This window comes from Anomaloglossus baeobatrachus, chromosome 2 (assembly GCF_048569485.1).
Source record: "Anomaloglossus baeobatrachus isolate aAnoBae1 chromosome 2, aAnoBae1.hap1, whole genome shotgun sequence".
In the NCBI taxonomy this organism is placed as follows: domain Eukaryota; kingdom Metazoa; phylum Chordata; class Amphibia; order Anura; family Aromobatidae; genus Anomaloglossus; species Anomaloglossus baeobatrachus.
In genome coordinates this window covers 715,899,174-715,924,296 of record NC_134354.1, presented here as the reverse complement: position 1 = coordinate 715,924,296, position 25,123 = coordinate 715,899,174, and the positions used below count along the sequence as shown (strand labels likewise).

The 25,123-nt window shown below is 43.7% G+C and overlaps 1 protein-coding gene across 4 annotated transcripts in view; it reads right to left on the bottom strand.

The window, feature by feature from the left end:
* Window positions 1-25,123, bottom strand: part of DCLK1 (doublecortin like kinase 1) — a 537,868-nt gene that overhangs the window by 48,134 nt on the left and 464,611 nt on the right. For 3 of the 4 annotated variants that reach the window (XM_075337323.1, XM_075337325.1, XM_075337326.1), the window contains 4 exons: window positions 12,722-12,855; window positions 11,101-11,178; window positions 5,623-5,719; window positions 2,784-2,864 (listed from right to left, as the gene is read on the bottom strand). In XM_075337323.1, the coding sequence (XP_075193438.1) occupies window positions 2,784-2,864; window positions 5,623-5,719; window positions 11,101-11,178; window positions 12,722-12,855 (390 nt within the window). The remainder of the gene's footprint in view (window positions 1-2,783; window positions 2,865-5,622; window positions 5,720-11,100; window positions 11,179-12,721; window positions 12,856-25,123) is intronic. The other variant, XM_075337324.1, reaches the window with a different exon arrangement.

Here is a 25,123-nt window from a genome sequence, read left to right as displayed (position 1 = left end):
GAGGGAGGGATTAGTTTCCCAATCTCCGCCTTTGTCAGCTGATGCAATTATTGCACTGCACTCAGATGTCATCCGAGTGCAGTCCAATGTTTCATTCGCACCCATAGACTTGTATGGGTGCTCGTGACATTGCTCTCACTGACAATCACAGCATGCTGCAACTTTCCTCTCATCCAGAATCTGAATGAGAAAAAAGCTGACCATCGGCTCTCCCTCATTGAATAACATTGGTCTGAGTGCAAGATTTTCTGCCATTGCATTCGTCCAATTCATACGCTTGTGTGAGTGTATCCTTCTAGCTACTATCATAATGTTAAAAATAATGTTCAAGGCAGTAAAAGACAATCAGTCAAGATGGTATCTTGGCCACATAAAAGAGAGCGGAGATGAACATATCCCCCATTATGGTGCTGAGTTTTGCCATCTTGGACCGAAACAGCTTAGTTCTTGTAGGCACCTCCACCCCACCTTTATAAAAATCTGTTACCAGGTCAAAAGTGGCCAGTTTTTGCTGTTATCTTATTCACGTTTACCCCTTGAGTATTCTTTCTTTTGTTTTGACTTTTTTTTTAATTTCTCAGTTTAACATATTTTCTGATAACTTTGGTAGTCTTTAACAAAGAGTTGTTACTTAGAGGGTAAGGCCTAAGACACATGGCATGAAAATCGGAGTGAGTGGAATGCGATAAAACATTGCATTCCTCTCAGACCAATATTAGCCTAATCGGACCGAGAAAACAATCGCAGCATGCTGCGGGTGCAATGCGATCGTAGTTTCTCTCGCACTCATTCAAGTCATCGCACTGTACTTGCAGTACACCGGTGTACCGTGAGTGCAGGGCGAGAATGGCAATAGCCGGCAATGGAGGAGAGAGGGAGATAAATTCCTTCCTCCCCTCCTCAGTGCCGGCCCGACCCCTGCAGCTGTGGTCTGGTCGCATGATCGGGCCTCAGTCGCAGGGACACTCGCATTTCACTCGGCTCCCGCTGTGCTGCCACCGTGAGCCAAGTGTCATGCGAGGATCGCAGTAGTTCCCGTGTGGCCCCGGCCTAATAATACAGAGCCATCTAAAGACAGGCCCTTAGATAATCCTATCAGCCTCGCCCTGGAAAAGACTATAAAAATTAGCACTAAATAAAATGGCTCGCATCTCTTAAGCTGGGTTTACACACTGCAACATCTCAAACGACATCGCTGTAACGTCACCGGTTTTGTGACGCAATAGCGATGTTGTTTGCGATGTTGCAGTGTGTGAAACTTATCAGCGACCCGGCCCCTGCTGTGAAGTTGTAATCGTTACAAATCGTTCAGGACCATTCCTAGGTCCTTTGTTTCCCGCTGTGCAGCATGCATCGCTAGAAAGTTTCAGTGTGTGAAAGACTTTGCAGAGACTTTGTTAGCAACTTCCCTTTCAAAAGGCTGCTTAATACCGTCCCCAACAACCAGCTAGGTCGCTCTGCAGGTCCGGATCGCTGTTGAGTTGTTGGCCAGGTTTGCCTGTTTGACAGCTCACCAGAGACTTAGCAGAGACTTAGGGAGGTCGCTGTTACGTCACAAAACCGGTGACGTTACAGCGATGTCCTTTGCGATGTTGCAGTGTGTAAACCCAGCTTTAAACCGTATGGTGGATTTTAAAAACAAAAAAACAAAAACTGGAATACTTAGGGGAGCAGCGGATATAAAATAAGAGCTAATGAGCAATATGTTTTCCCTAATCTAAAGTGTTTTATTTTACTATATTTCTGCTTCTGAGTATACCATTGTTGCTGTTATTTTTTATTTGACCATTTGGTTTCAGAGATATGGACTTTTTTTGGTCAGTGCTAATTTTTATGGTCTTTACAAGAGGGCACGGCTCACATGATTCTCTGTAGGCATCTTCAGACTGCTCAGAATTACTACCTTGTGAACTGTGTCCTCCCCTTGGTAAAGACCATAAAAATTATCATTAAATTAAAAATCCATATATCTGGAACAGTATAGCAAATTTAAAAAAAAACAAAAAAAAACCTGCAGAATCAGAACAGAATAAAACAAGAGCAAAAACTGACCACATCTGACACTTCTTTAAAGGGAACCTGCTGTGTGAAGAAATGCTATTAACCGGTAGATATGGGGTTAATCTGCAGGTTAATAGTGTTCTGAACCTGCCCAGCGCCTACACTAAGAGCCCACTGCTGGGAGGAAATTAACTTTATTCCTCCTGGCAGCATTTGGCTTCCTGTCAAAGGGGTGACGCCGGCGCGGGTTCAGTCACCACTAGGGGCGAACATATCATTGGTGCAAACAGGGGCCCAAGAGGTGAAGGGGCCCATTTTCACTTCCGAAGAAGGTAAAATTGTACATTTTGATGAGTTATTGGAGTGAAAAGGGCTCATATACTGTTATTGCATCTGGGCCGTTTTCTGCCTCTGTCCACCAGTGGTCACTGCTCATTTGTATAGTGAGTGGCGGATGTAATCACGCCCCCGATACTGACTTCATTAGAATCGTCCACTCACTATACACAGAGCAACTAACCTGCACTGTCGTCAACCCTATGACTGGAAGCCGAACACTGCCGGGAGGAATAAAGTTAATTTCCTCCCGGCAGCGAGGCTCTCAATGCAGGCACTGGGCAGGTTCAGAACATTATTAACATGCAGATTAAGCCCATATCTGCTGGTTAATAGCATTTTTTCACATGACAGTTTCCCGTCAACCTAGAACTTAGTCTGCTAACTAGAGAGGAGAGTCTTGTATAGGAACCCCCATAGTATATAAGCCCTTTGTTAACACTTACATTGACCCATGGATGTTCTAGAACCTGCAGAGCAGAATACCTCTGGTCTACTTCTACCTGTAGCATCATGGTGATCAGTCCCTAAAAAAGAAACAAGGGAACACTCATTAGTATTGACTGTATGTTACCAATATAATATTTCATCTGTATTTAGTGGAATAATATGACTAAATCACTAGAAAAAAAACAATTCTTAGATGTAAATCTGTAGTTTTGTTCTTGGCGTAAACAGTATTAAAATCTCTGAGTTTTCAGATTGTTCATTCAACAAAGGCTGAGATTGTAAAACTGATAACCCTCCATATATAACGAATATTGCCGTAATATTTCTACCTAATGATAAGCAGCCCTCCGTCGTGTCACATTGCATTCAATGCATCATGTATTTATCATAGGAATCATTGATGTTTCCAAGGATCACATTTCATTTCTGCTCCATTTCCGTTGTTGCGCGGTCTCCTGAGTATTTCTGTTTTATCAGTTTCTATCATGTCTTTGCTCGAATTCTCCAGAGCATTGGCTTGTATTACATATGCCAGTATAATGCCATGGCCACCGTCTTGTAGACATCTGGCTGCGTTTTTCACAATTTTTTTCTAATTTGAGCAAAGATGGCTAAAGCCACAACCCACACCCAAAAGTGTGGAGGAAGAAAAAAAAGTGTTACTAAACTGTCTACACAATTGATACATACGGCACAGGGATGGGCACCTTTATATATAGCGGAGATGACACAAAATAGGCTAAGTATTGGCTACGAATATGCTGAGGGTTACCATAAAAGCTCCCAGTGGTCGCCTCACTATACTTTAAACACCGAGAGAATTTTTTATATATATATATATATATATATGGTATATATATATATATATATATATATATATACACAGTATATTATCTCCGAGAAGCTACACTTTTGCAAAGCATTATGGGGACACCTTATGGCCCAATTGAGTTGTCTATGGCTCAGAAGGGTGGACTTATATAGTAGCAGAGTACAAAATCAAGTTTACAGTTCTATACACATGGTAAATTATGTTAAAGGTATTGTCCAACAGTAAAATATTTTTAGGCATGTATTGATTAAAACTAATAAATTCACCGTCCAGTGTCCCCACCGATCTGGCGCAGGCCTGGCTGGAGTTCTGTGTCATTTGCGAAAATGATGGCTGCTCCATTAGGAGGTTTCAGCATTGCTGCAGCCTGTGATTGGCTGCAGTGGTCAGGACACTAGAGGAGCAAGTCAACGGATAGTTCTCTGATAACAGGCTCTACTAGTCACCTGACAAAAAAAGCCAATTACAGGTTGGAGGGGTGCTGTGACTTTCAAAAGGCATATACGGCTTCCAGAGCTGGCAAATATCTCAGAAGCTGAATCAGAGGCAATGTTGGAAAGTAAATAAGTCTTAGTTTATTATTTTTACTCAATCCATAGATTTAAAAAAATAATATTTTACTGGTGGACAACCACCCCCCTTAAAGGGAATCTGTCAACAGGATTTTTCTATGTAAGCTGAGGACAGCATGTTGTAAGAGTTTAAAAACAAAAAGCAACTGTGCTTCTCTTATCTGTGTGTCTGCAATTGCTTACATACTCTAATGGCTTTATTACCCTGTAATCAAGATTACAGGACTAGAAAGTCACATGCACAGCAGTCCAGCTAGCCCCCTGCTGTGATGGATATCTCACAGTCCATGTACAATCTCTACAGAGAGCCTGGTGGGTGGGATTGTTCACTGGGCTCAGCTGCTTGCTTAAAACTCAATTATTTGATTGTGTGAGAATGGCTGCACCCCGTAATCTATGTGATAAACTGTTGGATTCTGAATCTCCTTGCCTATTTGCTGTCAGATGAGATAGCAAAAACCTGCTAACAGATTCCCTTTAAGATTGTACCCAGCTGCCGGCAACCACATTTATTGAGTTGTGCATTCAACAAAAATAATTTCCCATATATCTAAAATACATATCTAATGATGTATAAGGCTGAAGCCAAAGGGCAACTTTGGCAATGACTCAGGTCATGTGGCCAAATATCGCGCTATTGAGTTGCTACATTGCCTAATGTAGGTGAATGGGGTCGAATTGAGACCAGCAATGTCCTGAGACCCGCAAGTGGCAAAAAAGTCAGAACCAGTTGGATTTTTTGCCAATTACTTGTCAGAGATGCTGTGTAGCCCCAACCTAAATGTTCTGTACCACTATAAAATGACCCTGGTAGATGATAAGAGCAAATGACCCCAACTGAATAAGGCTATGTTCCCATGATGAGCTTTGGTGAGTTTTTGATGTTGCAAAATTTCTGCATCTATTATTTAAATTAGGTTTCTTGAGGGTTTTTTTTTATTGCGTTTTGTGTGCTTTTTCAACAGGTGTTTTTATTGCATTTTTGATGTTGTATTTTATGTCTCATATTGGTTAAATAAAGCTGTTTTGCTTTTGATACATCCTTGTATTTGGCTTTGACTTTATTGATATATTTAGGTGTGGATCACATGCATTTTTTATGCTTTTCTGCAGCGGAAATGCACTAAAAATGCCTGTGTGTTTTTTGCCTAAGGATTATCTGCATCTAATGCAACTCTATAGGGAAAATCTGTACAGAAACCCCATGTACCCGCAAAAAAAATTGAAATGTTGCAGATTTGAAACACGCACCGCTGCGCAGATTACACTGAGTAAAAAAGAAGCGCAGTGGGCAGGAGAATGCTATAATCCCATCCGCTCTGTTGGAACCGTAAAATGCTGCGATTTTTACGCCGCATCAAAAACTCACCAAAAGCTGAAAGTGGGAACATAGCCAGATATTAGAAATACAAGACTCTTATGTTACGGTACCTTAGCAGATTCAGAAACATTATCCCAGTAAGGTGATGGGAAATCCACTTGACCCATTAAGATTTGATCAAAAAGCACTTCCTGGTCGTCTCCACTTCTTGGTTAAACAGAAAAAAACAAATAAAATGATATATAAAAAGAATATAATGTCATGTCAGTGCATGAAGACTCATCTCCCAACACAAATACTTTACATGGTAATAGAGTGTGATCCCCTGTACGTTTATTTTTTATTTGAGGTGGTAGAAAATGTAAAAACTACAGCGTAAAATATCACTGAGACGTCCTATTAAAGGGGATGTCCTCACAAAGTATAAATTCAGACAATAGTAGTCCTATATGTGAAATGCACTATCATGTGGCACTTCAGGAGGTTAATTTAATTACACGCAACAAATGCCAGGAGAGAATAAACTTTGCTCACATTTTTCCTGAGCTGAACTCAAAGATCTAAGATTTTCTATGTACAAAAAAAGCCTTTTTTCTTTCAAATATTGTTCACAAAATTTACTAAGGCCCCCTTCACATGTCCGTGAAAATCACGCACATGTTTCACGGACGTGTTAAAGGTGCGTTTTCCCCTCGTGAGCCGTGTTTATGGCACTATGTGTGTTCTCCGTGTGTTATCCGTGATAACACACGGAGAACGAGAACTTTCAACTCACCTGTCCCTGGCGTTGCTGTCCGTGGTGCTGATCTTTGGTCTCCAGCCCTGCCGACTCCCCCTTGCTGCTGCTTCCGGCCCGCAGTGAAGTGAATATTAAATGAGCATAATGATTGGCGGTCGGCAGCAAGTGACAGCAGCGGCAGAGACTGCAGGGCTGGAGAAGGTGAGTAAAGATTTGTTATTTTTTTCTCTGACACGTGAGTTTCCTCTGGCGCGTGTCACACGGGACCGCGTCCACACTACATCCGTGTGGTCCGTATGCAGGCCGTGTGACACCCGTGATGCCGGAGAAAACGTGGACATGTCTACGTGTGGAACACACGGACACGCGTATGCTCCACACGTACACACGTTCCATAGCAAAACACGCACGTGTGCGCAGACCCATTGATTTTAATGGGTCTACGTGTGCCTGTGTCTCCGGTACATGCAGGAACGGACCTAACACGTACCGGAGACACGTGCGTGTGAAGGGGCCTAAGTGTGTGTTAGTGAGCACGTCTCCTTTGCTGAGATAATCCAGTATACTGATCATATTACACAGGTGTGCCTTACGCTGGCCAAAATAAAAGACCAACTAAAATGTTGTTGCTGGTCATGCATTACCTCTCCATCTTTCTATGAATGCTTTATATAAAAATTGGGTTGGGCATTAGTACATGTAGACATGCTCCTTTCTATTATCTTTTTCTTCCACAAATCCTTACCAGCTATCTATATTAGTGCACAATTGTATATGGGATTTTTGGTCACCTTCTGTGTCCCTTAATTATTTTAACATAGTGTATTAATATTGTAAACAATTAAGATTGAATATTTGTATTACTCCATTAGCCACTGAGGTCTTTCAACTGCTCGTTAAACATTCAAAGGGGTTGTCCACTACTCGGACAACACATTGTCCATCCATATGCTTCCTCCACTTAAAATAATAAAACTTATACTCACCTGCGGTGCTGGCGCCGTTCTTGAGAAGTCAGTATTGTCTCCCCCCAGATCATGTAACTGTGTGATATCATGCGATCCTGGTAGTCAATCACTTTTTCCGCCTTTGGCTGTATCACATACATCAGGAGGAAGAGCAGCAGTACTCACTTCTTCTGGATGTAAGCGACTTCTCCAAGGGCGAAAAGATGAAGCGGCCGCTGATTGGCCACATGACCTAGGTAACATAAGACTATTATGTGATCCCGTGAGAGACAGTGCTGACACCACAGGCGCTGGACATGAGTATAAGTTTTATTATCTTAAAAGGGGGAAAAAAAGGGGTTCTTCCGATAAGTGGACAATCCCTTTAATTTTGCAAGAAAACAGCTGTGGACTCATGTCTCCTGAGCTTCGCACCCTTACGGGGTAGGAGGGTGAATGAGTGGTTGGTGGGATTCCGGGTCCTGAGAACTACTAGTGTTTACTTTATAAGGTCAACAAAATATGAAAAACACAATAGAAAGCTTCAGTAAGGGGTACTTTGCACACTACGACATCGCAAGCCGATGGTAGCGATGCCGAGCACGATAGTACCCGCCCCCGTCGCACATGCGATATCTTGTGATTGCTGGCGTAGCGAATATTATCGCTACGGCAGCTTCATATACACTTACCTGCCCTGCGACGTCGCTCTGGCCGGCGAACCACCTCCTTCCTAAGGGGGCGGGTCGTGCGGCGTCACAGCAATGTCACACGGCAGCGGACAAATAGAAGCAGGGGGGCGGAGATGAGCGGGACGTAAACATCCCGCTCACTTCCTTCCTTCCTCATTGCAGCCGGGACGCAGGTAAGGCGATGTTCCTCACTCCTGCGGCTTCATACACAGCGATGTGTGCTGCCGCAAGAACGAAGAACAACATCGTAACATCGGTCCTTCCGAAATTATGGAAATGACCGTCGCTACACCGATCATACGATTTCGGCGCTTTTGCGCTCGTTAATTGTAGTAAAAAGGATTCACATACTCCGATGTCGACAGCGACGCCGGATGTGCGTCACTTTCGATTTGACCCCACCGACATCGCACCTGCGATGTCGTAGTGTGCAACGTACCCCTTACTCTTTAGCCGAAGCCTCAATATTCTAATAAGCCATTGTATAGTTGCAACTGATTCTGGAAAGCGGGTGACAACTATTGTGGCACTTGTGTCACACAGGTATTCCATAATAATGTACAATCAACCTAATATATATAGTGACTGTAACGACATGGACACCCAATGCCTAGCATGGGTTAAAGTTTCTTAAAATTCAGCCAGACTATTGTTCTTCTGTGTGTATAGATGGGGGATAAGCCCTCATTGTTTCTACAAGACTCTTGGGAGTTTAGTATTGAAGTTTTTGTTAACTCATGTTTGCTAAACCATTGTGTCTGCCAGGCCCCTCTGAGCATTCATTGAAATTAGTTGTGTATTGCTAATCTAATGTAAATTACCTTAGTAGCCATTGTCTAGTCTGTGACTTGCCGACTCCATGTAGATATATTGAGTCTTTCTATGCACATCATTTAAATGAACATTATCCATGCAGCTTGAAATTCATCCAATGGGAGAAGCAATCTTGTCCAACCAATCGATGAGGACGCAGTGTATCCTAAGGGAAGGTTATGGCTATAAAAGGGACTTCTTTAAGCCACCAGGGTGGATGAAGGTTTTATGGATGCTGATGGATCCAGTCTAAGCTCTTTGGAGCTGACTAGAGGATCAGGATATCTTATGGCTTCAATCTAGGGATTCCGGTCCCGGTTGGAGACCATATCCACAGCCTAGGGATTTCGACTCCGGCTGCCAGGATTTTAACATCAAACCAGGACTACCTAAGGAGGACACTCAGGTTGGGACAGTTCAGTCACCTGGAACAGACTTTGCAGACCTCAGACAGCTTGGAACCTGTGAGACATGGACATTCTAAATCCCTGGTGAGCCAGCGGAAGGGTGAGACTCTGTTGCCTGTTACATTTGTGTGTTTTGCTGGTTATGTGTTATGTGCCGTCAATTGTTTGGGGATCCAATAAAGTCTAATTATTGTGGTTCCCTCATCCTGTGTTGTCTGAGTAGTGTTATGCCCACGGTTAAGGAGGCCGGCGTTCAGTTGGGATGAGCCCTGAGCCACGCTGTTTTTCTAAAGGCGGCGGGTTTTAGTGGACGAGAGCACCCACTGAGCCCCGTGTCTCCACAGTGACATTATTAGAACAACATCGTACCTGCAGCAGCAACGATATTTGAGATTAAAACGACGTTTCAACGATCAACAATATGGTGAGTATTTTTGATCGTTAACAGTCGTTCCTGCGTTTCACACGCAACGACGTCGCTAATGAGGCCGGATGTGCGTCACGAATTCCGTGACCCTAACGACATCTCGTTAGCGATGTCGTTGCGTGTAAAGCCCCCTTTAGGCTGTATTCACACATCCATATCAAAAATGTACCACTTTCTCATGTGTTTTTAAAAACTGAATCAGTCATAAATAGGGATGAACATGCACTACCATGCTCGGGTGCTCGGTATTTGTAACAAGCTGTTGGATACTTGGATAGAAGCAATTCGAGTACGGAGTATAATGGAAGTCAATGGGGAACTCTGGTATATTTCCAGAAGATAGTTTTCTGGAACTAGTTATAAACAGATGTAACTCAGATTTAAAACTGATGTCTTTCATTTTTACTTTACGGATCCCCATATGGTTAAGTGTGATCTGTAAAAGTGGCTGAGAACAGGATCTGCACTTTAACCTAATGGACACACTGGTTCGTTAAAAAAAAATAATGCGTGAGTGACTCCATTAAACTCTTTGGATCCATGCGCTGTTGGTTTTAATGGATGAGTGGATGTGTGAATGCACCTGTGGCTGGTTCAGCCGGCTCTAATGGACATCGGGCCAGTTGCATCCGATATTGCGGAGATGATTGGCTCGGTATGCAGCTCCGTGAGCTCATCCACATTGCAGACAAGCGCAGGAGCTACATTTACATTGCATACATTATCCTGGTCGGTAAAAGATAGAGCATGCTGTGATATTTTTTCAAGCAGACCATTGGTTCTTGTAGAAAATTGTCCAAGTGCTCTGGCAACAACTATAACGAGTCTGCGCTCCCCATGTGTAGTCTGTGGTGCAAACGGACATCCAACGGATACGTGTGCCTGAACGAGCCCTAATTATTGCGACAGTTCCATCAAAGTTCATAAAGTGCCACATCTGAACCTGACCTTACTGTAGTTATATTCCAGGTTTATAGGGTGATATTGGAGAATCCTGACAAATTACAGAACATATATAGCCCTCAATATCTGTGTACAGTTCTAGCAAGTGCAATAGAGGGAAGGAAGCAAGAGAGGTAGGGAGAAAGGGAAGGGAAGGGAAGGGAAGGGAGGGAAGGAAAGGAAGGGAAGGGAGGAAAGGAAGGGAGGAAAGGAAGAAAGAAAAGGGAGGAAAGAAAGGAGAGGAAAGGGAAGGAAGGACATAAAGGAAGGACAGAAAAGTAAAGAAAGGAAGGAAGGACAGAAAGGAAAGAAGGAAGGAAGGAAGGAAAGGACGGAAGGAAAGACAGAAAGTAAGGGCGGAAAGGAAGGTAGGAAAGGAAGGAAGGAAAGGAAGTAAGGGAGGAAAGGAACAGAGGAGGAAAGGAAATGAAGGAAGGAAAGAAAATGAAGGAAGGAAAGGAATGAAAGGAAAACGAAGGGAAAGGAAAGGGAAAGGAAGGGAAAGGAAATAAAAAGAAAGGGAAAGGAAATGAAAAGAAAGGGAAAGGAAAGGAAGGAAGGAAATATAAAACTATTGTATTGAGTTCCTAAATATAAAATAGTTTACATAGAAATACTTACCCACGGAATGGAGGAAAGCCACAAAGTAAGATGTAAGTGATTACACCAGCTGCCCAGATATCCACCTTTAATCCATACCTGGAGAAAGACAAAAATATAACAAAAAATATTCAGACAGTAGTAAAATAAAACAGATGCTTTCTAATGTATGTAATCAGTAAGAATTATGGATGAGCGGACCCGTGGATGTTTGGGTTTGTCAGGTTTGGTCAGACTTTAGTTAAAAGTTCAGTTCGGTACTCAGACTTGACCCCGGACCCTTTATAAGTCAATGTGAAACTGAACTTTGCTGCTGTAAAACGCTTGTAGAATGAGCTAGGGGTCTGCAAAAGGAATTAAAATGGGAGTAAGAGCAGGACAATTGCCCTGCAAACAAATGTGGATAGAGAATGAAAAAAGAAAAAAATGGCGTGGGTCCATTCTATTTTTGATAACCAGCCAAGGTAAAAAAAAACAAACAAACTCAAAGTTCCAATGTAATCCATGGTGTAATGTCTCACAACATCCATGGAATCCTATGGAGCCTCGTGCTGAGAATGTTCTGAGACCGAGGCTCCATAGGATTCCATGGAAGTCATGTGACATTACACCATTGGATTACATTTTAATTTCAAGGATTTTTTTAAATTAACAAATTGGTGAACAAGGGTGTGTAGAGGAGTCTTTATTCAAATAAACTATTTTTTCAAGTGTGTCTTTTAACTCTATGCTTACCGGGTTAGTAATGGGGGTGTCTGATAAACACCCATGAATTCACAGCTGGCCTCAGCACCAAAGGTATTACCCAGATTGCCACTGCACCAGGGCAATTGGGAAGAGGAGTTCAAAGCACCAGAATTAGTGCATCGAATGGATGTGCCACTTCTGCGGCAGCTGCAGGCAGGTAATGTTAGGCTAGGAAGGGCCCAATAATCATGGATCTTCCCAGCCCGATAATATCAGCCAACAGTTGTCTGCTTTACCTTGGTTACCAGAAATAGGGGGTTCCCCACATCATTTTTTTTACATTTTTTTTAATTCCGTTCCCTGCAGCATCCAGTCATCTTCCCTATGCTGATAACTTTATTATTGGCTCCTCTGCTGCCTTTCAACAAGCTTTATTCAGCATCCGAGCTCGGACATGGACTTCCGTGAAGAGTCTGTGCTCCAGTTCGAGCCCCGGAGTCAGATACCAGGTGACTGGTAAAAACCCCAAACTTTGCCATTTGGGTTTGCTCATCCCTAGTAAGAATATAAGAAATCACAAAAGTAAACTGCTGACATAGAGACTGATTCGGAGCCAACCAAATTTGTGTGTTACAGGAATTTTTACCCAGGGTTAATACCTGAAAGAAGAGCCTGTCTGAGAAAGTGGTCGCTCGGGTAGGACTGGGTGACAGGGAACAGGCCACACTACATTTGCCAGTGTATCTACATACAGGGCCGGGATGAAAACTGAATTATTGCATGCATTTGCTGATAAATAAATTAGACTTTTCAAAGTGCAAAGAACATGTTATCTTTCCAAGGTTTTTTTTTTTTTTGTTTTTTTTACAGTATATGATATATAAGAAGAACATGTTATCTTTCCAAGTTTTTTTTTTTTTTTTTTTTACAGTATATGATATATAAGAAGCTTTACCCAGTCTCTGCAATGATTTCTGGAGCTACATATGTTGGGGTTCCACACACAGTGTAAAGAGGTCCATCAACCACCGTGGCCAGGCCAAAGTCTCCAAGTTTCAGAGATTTACTTCCATCCTGGTGCTCATACACCTTCAAAATAATAGGAAGGCACATTTACCACAAATCTAATATACTGTATTTATCTATTTTGTTACACTGGACCTTACATAAATGTTAAAACTTATCTATCATCAGATTTTACAATACAAACTGTATGCATTAATAAGTAGATCTCTAGGACCTGATGAGACTGATGTACTTACTTTGAAAATCCATGTCAGAATAGCTATCTAATGATATTACGATGATTTGATGAGTCGAGCAAAAGAAAGGAATAGCGCTGCTGAGACTGACAGCTGAGGCTTGTACTGAGCAGTGCGAGATCTCAGCAGAGACGGAGGACAAAGGAACTGTCAGCCAGGCTGGTTGGCCAGAATCATCTGTTTTCCAAAACAGATGATTCAGCCATCTTGACATGGATTTAAGCTAAGTAAGTACACCAGCCCCATCTGGTTTAATGCATCTATTTAATAGTATATAAAGTTTGTACTGTGAAATCTGGTGAATGCTAAGTCTTGCAGAGTATTGTTACATTTTGCAATATATGAAAACTAAAAAAGTGCTATAAACAGTTGTTCATCTGTATAGCTGGATAGTAGCATATACAAACAGATGGGTTTTATTTGGCTTTATCAACCCACCCAGAGATAAATATCACCAAAAGTAGAAGTGCATGGTTGATGCTTATCTCACTCTTGCTATGTGGACTTTGACAAACCAAGTACTATCTATTGTTCTTTACTTTAGGGGTACTTCTCACATAGCGAGATCACTACTGAGATCGCTGCTGAGACACGGTGTTTGTGACGCAGCAGTGACCTCATTAGCGATCTCGCTGTGTGTGACACTGAGCAGCGACCTGGCTCCTGCTGTGAGATCGCTGCTCGTTACACACTGCTCTGGTTCATTTTTTGGATGTTGCTCTCCCGCTGTGAAGCATACATCGCTGTGTTTGACAGCGAGAGAGCAACAATCTGAATGTGTAGGGAGCAGGGAGCCGGCTTCTGGCAGCCTGCGGTAAGCTGTAGCCAAGGTAAATATCGGGTAACCAAGCAAAGCGCTGTGCTTGGTTACCCGATATTTACCTTGGTTACTAGCGTACGCCGCTCTCAGGCTGCCAGTTTCGGCTCCCTGCTCCCTGCACACGTAGCCGGAGTACACATCGGTTAAATAAGCAAAGCGGTTTGCTTATTAACCCGATGTGTACTCTGGCTAGAAGTGCAGGGAACCAGCGCTAAGAGGTGTGCGCTGGTAACCAAGGTAAATATCGGGTAACCAAGCGCTTGGTTACTCGATATTTACCTTAGTTACCAAGCGCAGCATCGCTTCCACGCGTCACTGGGGGCTGGTTACTGGTCACTGGTGAGATCTGCCTGATTGACAGCTCACCAGCAGTCATGTAGCGACGCACCAGTGATCCTGACCAGGTCAGATCGCTGGTGGGATCGCTGGAGCATCGCTAAAGTGTGACGGTACCTTACTTTTAACTTTTATGGCACTCCTGCTGGACAGTGATAAGATATACCCCACTTCAATCAGGAGAACTGCTGACCAAAAACCCAGCTTCCCCAGCAGAGATGCCGCAGTGATATTCGTGGTGGCATTCACCGCTATGGGTATCATTATAAAGAAGGAGCAAGCGAACTGCACTCTTCACCTTTCAAATTTTAAAGGGTAACATTGGAATCTATATCAGCAGGCTAAATTGACAACTTGTGGATCCCAATCCTGCAGCTCTTGTCTATTTAGGCTGCGTTCTCAAGATTGTCTGCACCTATTAGGTAACTTGGGTTACTCGTGCCTTTTTCACTTTGCTTTTGTGTGCAATTTGTTTACATGCATTTTTTTTCATTGCGTCTTTGTCTCTTTTTGGTATGTGATATATTAAATAAAGCTACATTGTTTTTAATACTTCCTGGTATCTGCCTTTGACAAAACTTCATTGATACAGTCCTGTGCGAATCACATGCATTTTTTTACCTGCGTATTTTCCGCATCTAATACAATTCTATAGGGAAAATCCGCACTTAGAACTTGGAGCACCCACATTTGATATGTAGTGGATTTCAAAAACTCACCCAGGTCAGTTAACGCAAAAAAAAATAAAAAACAACAACACTGATGCCAGCATGCCTATTCTTAAAATCTCATGCACTATAATCCACTGTGGAAATGTAGCATAAGGGTCATTTAAAGGGAACCTGTCAGGTGTAATATGCACCCAGAGTTCTGGGTGTATATTGCTAATCCCTGCTTAACCGTCCCTGTGTCTAAAAAAAATATATATGTCCCTGAATCTAGTAGCATAGATAAAGAGATCTTTAGAAAAAGTATTTCTAAAGATCCCATATGATATGCTAATAAGACCAGTGACTAGTCGTAAGGGCATTAGTTCCCTTGGCTAGTCAGCCCCTTAGCATGTAAGCACGCCTGTGTGGGCATGCTAACATGCTAATGAATGTGCAGCGTCAGAGGTATGGTCGCTCTCACCTCTCTGCTGCCATCGCTTCCGACTCCTGGATTTAGGCTCAGTGTGCATGACCCCGGACTTTCAGGCCAGGACGCGTACACCTGGCTTTATAGTGCGCATGACTGATAGTCCGGGATCATGTGCACTGAGCCGAAATCCAGGAGTCAGAAGTGATGGCAGCAGAGAGGTGAAAGCGACCATACCTCTGACGCTGCACATTCATTAGCATGTTATCATGCCTACAGGGGCGTACTAACATGCTAAGGGGGGCGAGTAGCCAAGGGAATTAATGCCCTTGCGACTAGTCCCTGCGCTCATTAGCATGTCATGAGATCTTTAGAAATACTTTTTCTATAGATTCTTTACCTATGCTGCTAAATACAGGGACAGTTAGGCAGAGATTAGTAATATGCACCCAGAACTGCTCGTGGTTCTGGGTGCATATTGCATCTGACAGGTTCCCTTTAACTTTTTTTAGGAAAGAAAAACTTTGAGCCCAACATTTGTAGCAGGTGTCCACAAGACCTGGTGGCATCTATCATACCTACAGTATAAGGCTATGTTCCCACTATGAAAATTTGTCAAAAACGCAGCGTCTTATGCGGGCGTCACACGAGACGATCTATCGTGCGATATGTCATCGGGGTCACGGTTTTCGTGACGCACATCCGGCATCGTTTGTGACGTCGTTTCGTGTGACACCTCTGAGCGACTCTGAACGTTCTCAAATCGGTTACAAATCGTGTATCGTTGACACGTCACTCATTTTTAAAAAGTCGTTTATTTTTCTTTGCGCCGGTTGTTCATTGTACCCGGGGCAGCACACATCGCTCCGTGTGACACCCCAGGAACGATGAACACAGCTTACCTGCGTCCCGCAGCTCCCGCCGGCTATGCGGAAGGAAGGAGGTGGGCGGGATGTTTACGTCCCGCTCATCTCCACCCCTCCGCTTCTATTGGCCGGCCGCTGTGTGACGTCGCTGTGACGCCGAACGTCCCACCCCCTTCAGGAAGTGGATGTTCGCCGCCCACAGCAACGTCGCTCAGGAAATAAGTACGTGTGACGGGGGTTTAACGACTTTGTGCGCCACGGGCAACTAATTTCCCGTGACGCACAAACGAGGGGGGCGGGTGCGATCGCTCGTGCGATCGCACTATAGATCGTATCGTGTGACGCCCACATTACAGTTCTTTTTTACTCAATGTAAACTGTCTTGTGGTGCAGGTTTCAAATCCGCAGCATGTCAATTTCTCTGTTGAACACGCTGAGTTTTCTGTACAGATTTTCCTTATAGACTCGCAGTAGATGTGGAAAATCCACAGGTAAACAACGCATATGCATTTTAACTGCATTTCCATGGCAGAAATACATAAAAATGGAAGGTAATTGGCATCAAAGTATAACAATGAAGTTTTATACAAGGAAGTAACAAAAAAAAACAGCCTTCTTTATAGAATGATATAAAAAAGAAACTAACAACGCAGTGTCAAAAATGCAATAAAAAGGCATATTAAAATAAATAACACATAAAAATAATGAAAAAACTCGCAAGAAACCTAATTTACATAATATTTGCAGAAATTCAGCAGCATCAAAAATCTCAACAAAAGCTCATTGTGTGAACATAGCCTAATAGATCTAGCTGACATATGCTAAAAGTACCGTATTTTCATCCTGGCATATGGCCGCATCCTGCTATATACCCCCATTCTGGTATATGGCCGCATCCTGCTATATACCCCCATCCTGATATATACACCCATCCTGGTGTATGGCCGCATCCTCTGGCACACAAAAAATAAATGTTCATACACACCTTTCCTCACTCCACGCAGCACTGCTCCTCCTCCCCTTTGTGTCAGCAGCAGCGCCGCTCACCTGTGTGGAGCTGGCCACGATCCCTGCAGCATCGCTCGTCCTCCTGTCTGTGCCGCCGGCGGCTGTGTGTGGACACATGTGCACAAAAATGACGTCATCACTGTGCGCACCGCTAGTCTCCACACACAGCCACAGCCGGCACAGACAGGAGGACGAGCGATGCTGCAGGGATTGTGGCCGGTGAGTATACTGATTCACTGCACCCCGCGCTGATGATGACACGTGGGGGGCAGTGAATACAGCTGCACATGATCACTCCAGGCTGTAGTTGCCAGGGGTGATCATGCGGGCCGGCTGTTAATTATGCGCGCATCCCTCGCCCATCACCCCGCCCACCTGTCAGCGCTGGCTACAGCGCTAAGAGATGATGGGCGGGAGGACGCGTGCATATGAAATGAGCAGGCCCACGTGGTCACGGCAGGCGCTGCTACAGCCTGCTCGTGCCCCCGATGACCCGCTCCACCGCAGCACCCTTATTCCCCGCAGCCCTACATTCAGACTATAAGACGCACCACCCACTTCCCCCAACATTTGGGGGAAAAAAGTGCGTCTTATAGTCCGAAAAATACGGTAAATAAAAAATGGGTTGTTAAAGTAGTGAAAGTTCAATAAATCGGAAATAGATTTACAAATTTAAAAAAAAAGATTTCAGATCCAAAAATATGTAAAAATAATAAAATAATCACTACTGAAGCTGTATTGCCACACTGTCTACTCCCTGCAGCAATGGCATGACATAGATCTACGTGACTGCCAAGATCTTGTGCTAATCATGGTCTGCCGCTGCTGGCAGTGATTGTCTGCAGTCACATGGATGGTGTCACACGGAGTTTTGCTCAAAACTCGCTGATTGTCATGCTGGCATCAGATACTGTTCACACTACAGATTATGACATGCCACACTATGGTTTTTCTGGTGTTTCTGAGTTACGCAGGCAGGATCAGGCGTTGACTAGCTGTATGCTCATTTATTGTTAGTCTAGCAAGCATTAACCTCTGCTAGCCTGCTGGTTACCTCTGGGATCATATGTTGTTGGAAACCTATCACATTTGCTCACCGCCTTTTTAAGATGGTGGAATTTGTCATCCAACGACAACTATAGTTTATTGCTGTGTTAGTCTGTGTGCTGTTGTGTCCCAGTCCTCTTGGTGACTTTATTGTGTGGTGCTCAGAGTAGTTGTGGATTTCTCTCGTCATCTTGTTGTTTCCTCCCTGCTCTTACTTTCCTCCTTACCTCTTATTGTCTTATACCTTTGTGTGAATGTGCTGTGAGATAGAGTTTTGGTTTCCCCTGTTTGTCTATCTCTATTGGTTTTATCACTCTTCTGTCTTGGCCCTCCCATGGGGTAGGGGAGGGAGGGGGTATAAGATCAGGGCTGGTCAGAAGCAGGGCCATGAAGGTGGCTCAGACACTCTCACCTTCAGAGGTATCTCTGAGATCAGGGATAGCTGGGATCCCCCTGAGGGCCAGTCTAAGAGCCCCGGTCCCCATCTTTCGTTATAACATCCGTGACAGATAGATGGTACGTGATTGCTGCAGTGAAGTATGCAACACCATTCTGGAGCCTCAGGAACTGTAAACAAGGACTAGTGGGGTATCAAACAAGTGAGCATTAATCAGTTATTTTATTATTTTTCCATCTTTTACTGCTCTTAGCTATTTATCAAACCTCTATTGTTAGTGATTATTCATGTTTAGGTAGTGCAGACCCTTATAATTAGACATGGATTTATTTAAGGTAAGCGATTAAATGAAAATCAATCTCAGCTTTCCGAGAAATCATTTTAAATATACCAAAATATATCAATAATTACTGCAGCGTAAATCAAAGCATTTTTGCTTTCGAAGCAGCAATGGATGATATACATTAGAACTCAACCAGATAGAAAAGCTCAGTCTCTATGTTCTCCGTTGCCAAACCAGAGAGTTCATGCTTGGTTTCCCTTCCTGCTGGACGAACCTGCAAGAAATCTTAGTAGTCATTCCCAATTAATTGAGATGCTTTTTGCATTATATCATGAGAATATAATTTAATCAGCAGAACAATTTCACATTTCTAGTCCAACTACGCTGCTGTAGAAATCTAACGGCTGCCTCATTATCCCTCCTATTTATCCCATTTTAGCTCAAAGAAGCATATGTTAAACACATTGCAAGCTAGCGAAAAGAAAAACAACACAATTTTGCCTGGTCCTGCCAGCTACCTGACAATCAACCAACTATGTAATAATTTGCTTTGGAACAAAAAGCAGAAAATGCCATGTTAGCAATTTGGCCTATTCCTGGCGGGGAAGAGCAGACACTGGAAACAATTAAGAAAAGAAAATCTTATGAGTGCCACAATACAATGAAAAATTATAAATCTTCATGGGTTATCCTAGTTTAGTTATATTTCCCACAGCATACTTCATCAAAGAAATGCATACATACAGTAAAACCTACGAGTCCTGACCTATACGAGTATTAGGACCTACAGTGCCTACAACTAGTCTTCAACCCCCTGCAGATTTAGCAGGTTTGATAAGATGCAAATAAGTTAGAGCCTGCAAACGTCAAACAAGAGCAGGATTTATTAACAGATGCATAAATCTTACAAACCAACAAGTTATGTTGCTCAGTTAAATTTTAATACATTTTCAACATAAAAGTGTGGGTCAATTATTATTCAACCCCTAGGTTTAATATTTTGTGGAATAACCCTTGTTTGCAATTACAGCTAATAATCGTCTTTTATAAGACTTGATCAGGCCGGCACAGGTCTCTGGAGTTATCTTGGCCCACTCCTCCATGCAGATCTTCTCCAAGTTATCTAGGTTCTTTGGGTGTCTCATGTGGACTTTAATCTTGAGCTCCTTCCACAAGTTTTCAATTGGGTTAAGGTCAGGAGACTGACTAGGCCACTGCAACACCTTGATTTTTTCCCTCTTGAACCAGGCCTTGGTTTTCTTGGCTGTGTGCTTTGGGTCGTTGTCTTGTTGGAAGATGAAATGACGACCCATCTTAAGATCCTTGATGGAGGAGCGGAGGTGCTTGGCCAAATTCTCCAGGTAGGCCGTGCTATCCATCTTCCCATGGATGCGGACCAGATGGCCAGGCCCCTTGGCTGAGAAACAGCCCCACAGCATGATGCTGCCACCACCTTGCTTGACTGTAGGGATGGTATTCTTGGGGTCGTATGCAGTGCCATCCAGTCTCCAAACATCACGTGTGTGGTTGGCACCAAAGATCTCGATCTTGGTCTCATCAGACCAGAGAACCTTGAACCAGTCTGCCTCAGAGTCCTCCAAGTGATCATGAGCTAACTGTAGACGAGCCTTAACATGACACTTTGAAGGTAAAGGTACCTTACGGGCTCGTCTGGAACGGAGACCATTGCGGTGGAGTACGTTACTTATGGTATTGACTGAAACCAATGTCCCCACTGCCATGAGATCTTCCCGGAGCTCCTTCCTTGTTGTCCTTGGGTTAGCCTTGACTCTTCGGACAAGCCTGGCCCCGGCACGGGTGGAAACTTTCAAAGGCTGTCCAGGCCGTGGAAGGCTAACAGTAGTTCCATAAGCCTTCCACTTCCGGATGATGCTCCCAACAGTGGAGACAGGTAGGCCCAACTCCTTGGAAAGGGTTTTGTACCCCTTGCCAGCCTTGTGACCCTCCACGATCTTGTCTCTGATGGCCTTGGAATGCTCCTTTGTCTTTCCCATGTTGACCAAGTATGAGTGCTGTTCACAAGTTTGGGGAGGGTCTTAATTAGTCAGAAAAGGCTGGAAAAAGAGATAATTAATCCAAACATGTGAAGCTCATTGTTCTTTGTGCCTGAAATACTTCTTAATACTTTAGGGGAACCAAACAGAATTCTTGTGGTTTGAGGGGTTGAATTATAAATGACCCTCTGAATAAACTTTTCACAATTTAAAAAAAAAAATACACTTCCAGGCTGATCTACAGTCCAAATGTCACAATGCCAAGTTAATTCCGAATGTGTAAACCAGCTAAATCTGCAGGAGGTTGAATACTACTTGTGGGCACTGTATGGTCTCTATGGACTTGGGTGCCTTGTATCCACAAATGAAAATTATTTCTTCCACCTTTCATAAAAAAGTATATACAACAGACCATACATTAATAAAGGGGTTCTCCCTTTCAGGAATTTGGACCCTAAATGTTCCAAAATAATTTTGAGTCATTTTAACAATAAGTAGTTTTCTAGATCAAGGTTCCCCAACCTGTGGCTTGGGAGCCACCTGTGGTTCGTGGGTTCATACCTTGTGGCTACGGGCTGTCTGCGAGCTTGGTGCATTAGGAACAAGTCTAGCAAACATCTATGAAAGTCCAGATGGTGACTTTTGTGAGTAGCCCACAAAGAACCACAGATCCCGATCCACATTTAATGGCAGGAGGGGAAAATTTATTGATTTGGAAACAGAATGATTCTCCCAGTTAGAGAAATGCAATAGTGTGGTGAATGTGCTGGATGTAAGAATACCGGTCATGGGGGGGTGAGTTTGGGTTTTGGATGAGGCTCACGATCCTCTCTCGGGACTGAATGTTACGCTCAAGGTAAGAAAGGTTGGTGATCACTTCTTGATGACCCATCCTAAATAATTTAATGCATCCAAGACAGAACAGCCCTCAAGAGAACCAGCGTATCTTCTGATGGACAGAAGCTCGAACACCGTTATTAACTAATGGTGGACGAGCGTGCTCGCCACTGCTCCATACTCGATCGAGCATCGCAATGTTTGGGTACTCGCGATGCTCGGCCGAGTATCACGTGTCTCTGATGTCATCCATGGAACAATGACCACAATGCACAGGCTTGTTTGCCACCACCCATTTAAGAGCCATTTGCAGTCTCTAAATGGCTCTTACTGGGGATTAAAACAACGTTTTGGATGTAGTGTGTAGTAGAAATTAACTATATTCAAGCCTTAAGGCCGCTTTACATGCTACAATATATCTTACGATGTGTCGGCGGGGTCATGTCGTAAGTGACGCACATCCGGCATCGCAAGTTACATTGTAGCATGTAACAGCTACGTGCGATTGCGATTGAACGGTAAAATGTTCATCACATGCATGTCGTTCATTTCCTAAAAATTGAACGTCAGGTTGTTCATCGTACCCGGGGTAGCACACATCACAGTGTGTGACACCCCGGGAACGATGAACAGATCTTACCTACGTCCTGCGGCTCCCGCCGGCAATGCGGAAGGAAGGAGGTGGGCGGGATGTTTACGTCCCGCTCATCTCCACCCCTCCGCTTCTATTGGCCGGTTGCCGCGTGATGTCAATGTGATGCCGAACGTCCCTCCCATTCCAGGAAGTGGATGTTCGCCGCCCACAGCGAGGTCGTATGGAAGGGTAAGTACGTGTGACGGGGGTTAATCGTTTGTGCAACATATTCATCAAATTGAACGTGCTGCACATACGATGGGGGCGGGTACGATCGCATACGATATCGTATGCTTAATTGCAAGGTGTAAAGCAGGCTTTAGCCCAACAGAGGTATGCTGGTTTTCTTAATAGCCAAACTGTCCGGGATGAATTAGATTATTTAGGATGGGTCATTCATGTAGATATAATCTAGAAATAACGTTTCATCTGTTAGTCCTCTAACTTCTGAGCTCTGTCTAAAACCATACTTGACAATAAAAATGATTGATAGCTTTCTGGCTACACAGTGCATAAACAGAAAACTACCAATCAATTGTTGGAGAGGGATATAGTCAGAGCTCATGAATATTGAGGACTACATAGCAGAAGCTGTTCACTGAGAGAATTAGCAGTGTGGCAGCAGATAAAACAGCATTTTATGAAAACTACAGTAAGAAGTCCAGTAAGTGACACACTGCTGAAATCAAGATCTCTGCCCCTACTTAGGCAAAAACCTGGTGATATATTCTGCTTAATACCTAGTAGACCCCCCTTTTGGCAGATATCACAGCTTGTAAACGTTTTGTTTTTTTAGCCAGCCAAAAAGTCTTTCAACTTATGTTTGACAGATTTTCATCCATTCTTCCTTAGTAAAGTCTTCCAGTTAGAGATAATTTCATCTTAAACTTGCTTTACTGTTCACAATAACAGTAATTTTGACCAGGAGGGTCCAAACTTTTTAAGTCTAAGGGGTACTTTGCACGCTGCGACATCGCTAGCATCGGCTAGCGATGCCGAGCGCGATAGTCCCCGCCCCCATCGCACATGCGATATCTTGTGATAGCTGCCGTAGTGAACATTATCCCTACGGCAGCTTCACACGCACTTACCTGCCCTGCAATGTCGCTCTGGCCGGCGACCCACCTCCTTCCTAAGGGGGCGGGTCGTGCGGCGTCACAGCGACGTCACACGGCAGGCGGCCAATAGAAGCGCAGTGGCGGAGATGAGCGGGACGTAAACATCCCACCCACCTCCTTCCTTCCGCATAGCCGGTGGAGGCAGGTAAGGAGAAGTTCCTCGCTCCTGCGGCTTCACACACAGCGATGTGTGCTGCTGCAGGAACGAGGAACAACATCGTATCTCCTATTGGTGCGACATTAGGAAAATGACCGACGCTACACAGATCACCGATTTACGACGCTTTTGCGATCGTTTATCGGCGCATCTAGGCTTTACACGGATGTGTGTCACTTTCGATTTGACCCAGATGATATCGCAGTAGCGATGTCGCAGCGTGCAAAGTACCCCTAACTTTTAATTTATTTGTTAGAACATTTTCTTGCATTTTATTGTATTGGTAAACTTTATAATAATAATTATTCAAGTTGGTGAGGAAAGTTTAGGGTTTCACAGTCAATATGGTTCTTTGTAACTTGTGCTGATGGCTCCAAGAGCAAATTGGTTCATGAGCGTCTGATGCAATCCTTGGCTTGTAAGAAATTCTTTAATGAACGCGTACAACTGGATCTCATCATTCGCAGCAGTCTGACTCAAAGGAAGAGCCACACTTGTCTGTTTCTGTGCCAGGGAAGGATGTCTGCATGGACGACAGCTCAGCAATGTATTTAGGATTCTTTGGAAACCACATCTAGTTAAACACATCTGTCCCCATAAAAACACATAATATTCGCTATAAAAATCCCTTTGAAAATGTATAATAAAATTATAGATATGTTAGTCAACATGGCTTCATGCTGTCACTGAGGGATGTGGATGCTGATGTACAGAATGTTGTGCAAACCAGACACTTTTATTGCAGAGTTCAACCAAGAGGGACAATGCATTAAAATAAGAAGAGCGTTTATTCTGTCACCACTAATCACGTTTCAATTGTGATGCCGGAATTAATGTTTAGAAAATTAAAGGAGGCTTCTGGCTGTTTTCTGCAGGTAACATCATTGCATCTGGAATAGGTGACCTACGATCCCTACCATTGCGCTGATGCTGTACATGGCCACAATTCATTAAGCCTGGCGTTTCGCATACCAGGCTTAAGCAAGAGATTCCTTCATTTTTTTGTCTTGTGATATTAATTACCATTTTTTACACCAAATCTTTTTAAATGGGGCACACGTTTTATGAATTTGGTGCAAAGTGCCAAGAAAATTGTTCTCTTTTTCTCACTCAGAGTGCAGTAAGACAGAGGCCCACAAGAGGTCACTAACATAAGCGCAGGGATAATAATCAGCCAAGGTCTATGCCAGGATGTCACATCTGTACCGAGGGGTAAGCAAGCCAAAATCAAAGAACAAAACCGAGGTCAGAGGCCGGGAGAACAAGTAAGCACAGGGGAGGGAGCGGAGGTCAGGACATGGAACGAGACCAGGGTTAGGAGGACAGGGATGACAGACCGGGCAGGAGGGACAGAGGTCAGGGAGAACAAGTACACACAGAGGAGGGAGTGGAGGTGAGGACACGGATCAGGACCGGAGTCAGGAGGGCAGGGAGGTCAGGCCGGACAGGAGGAATGAAGGTCAGGGAGAATGGTATTGGGTAGCGGGATTAGATCAGAGT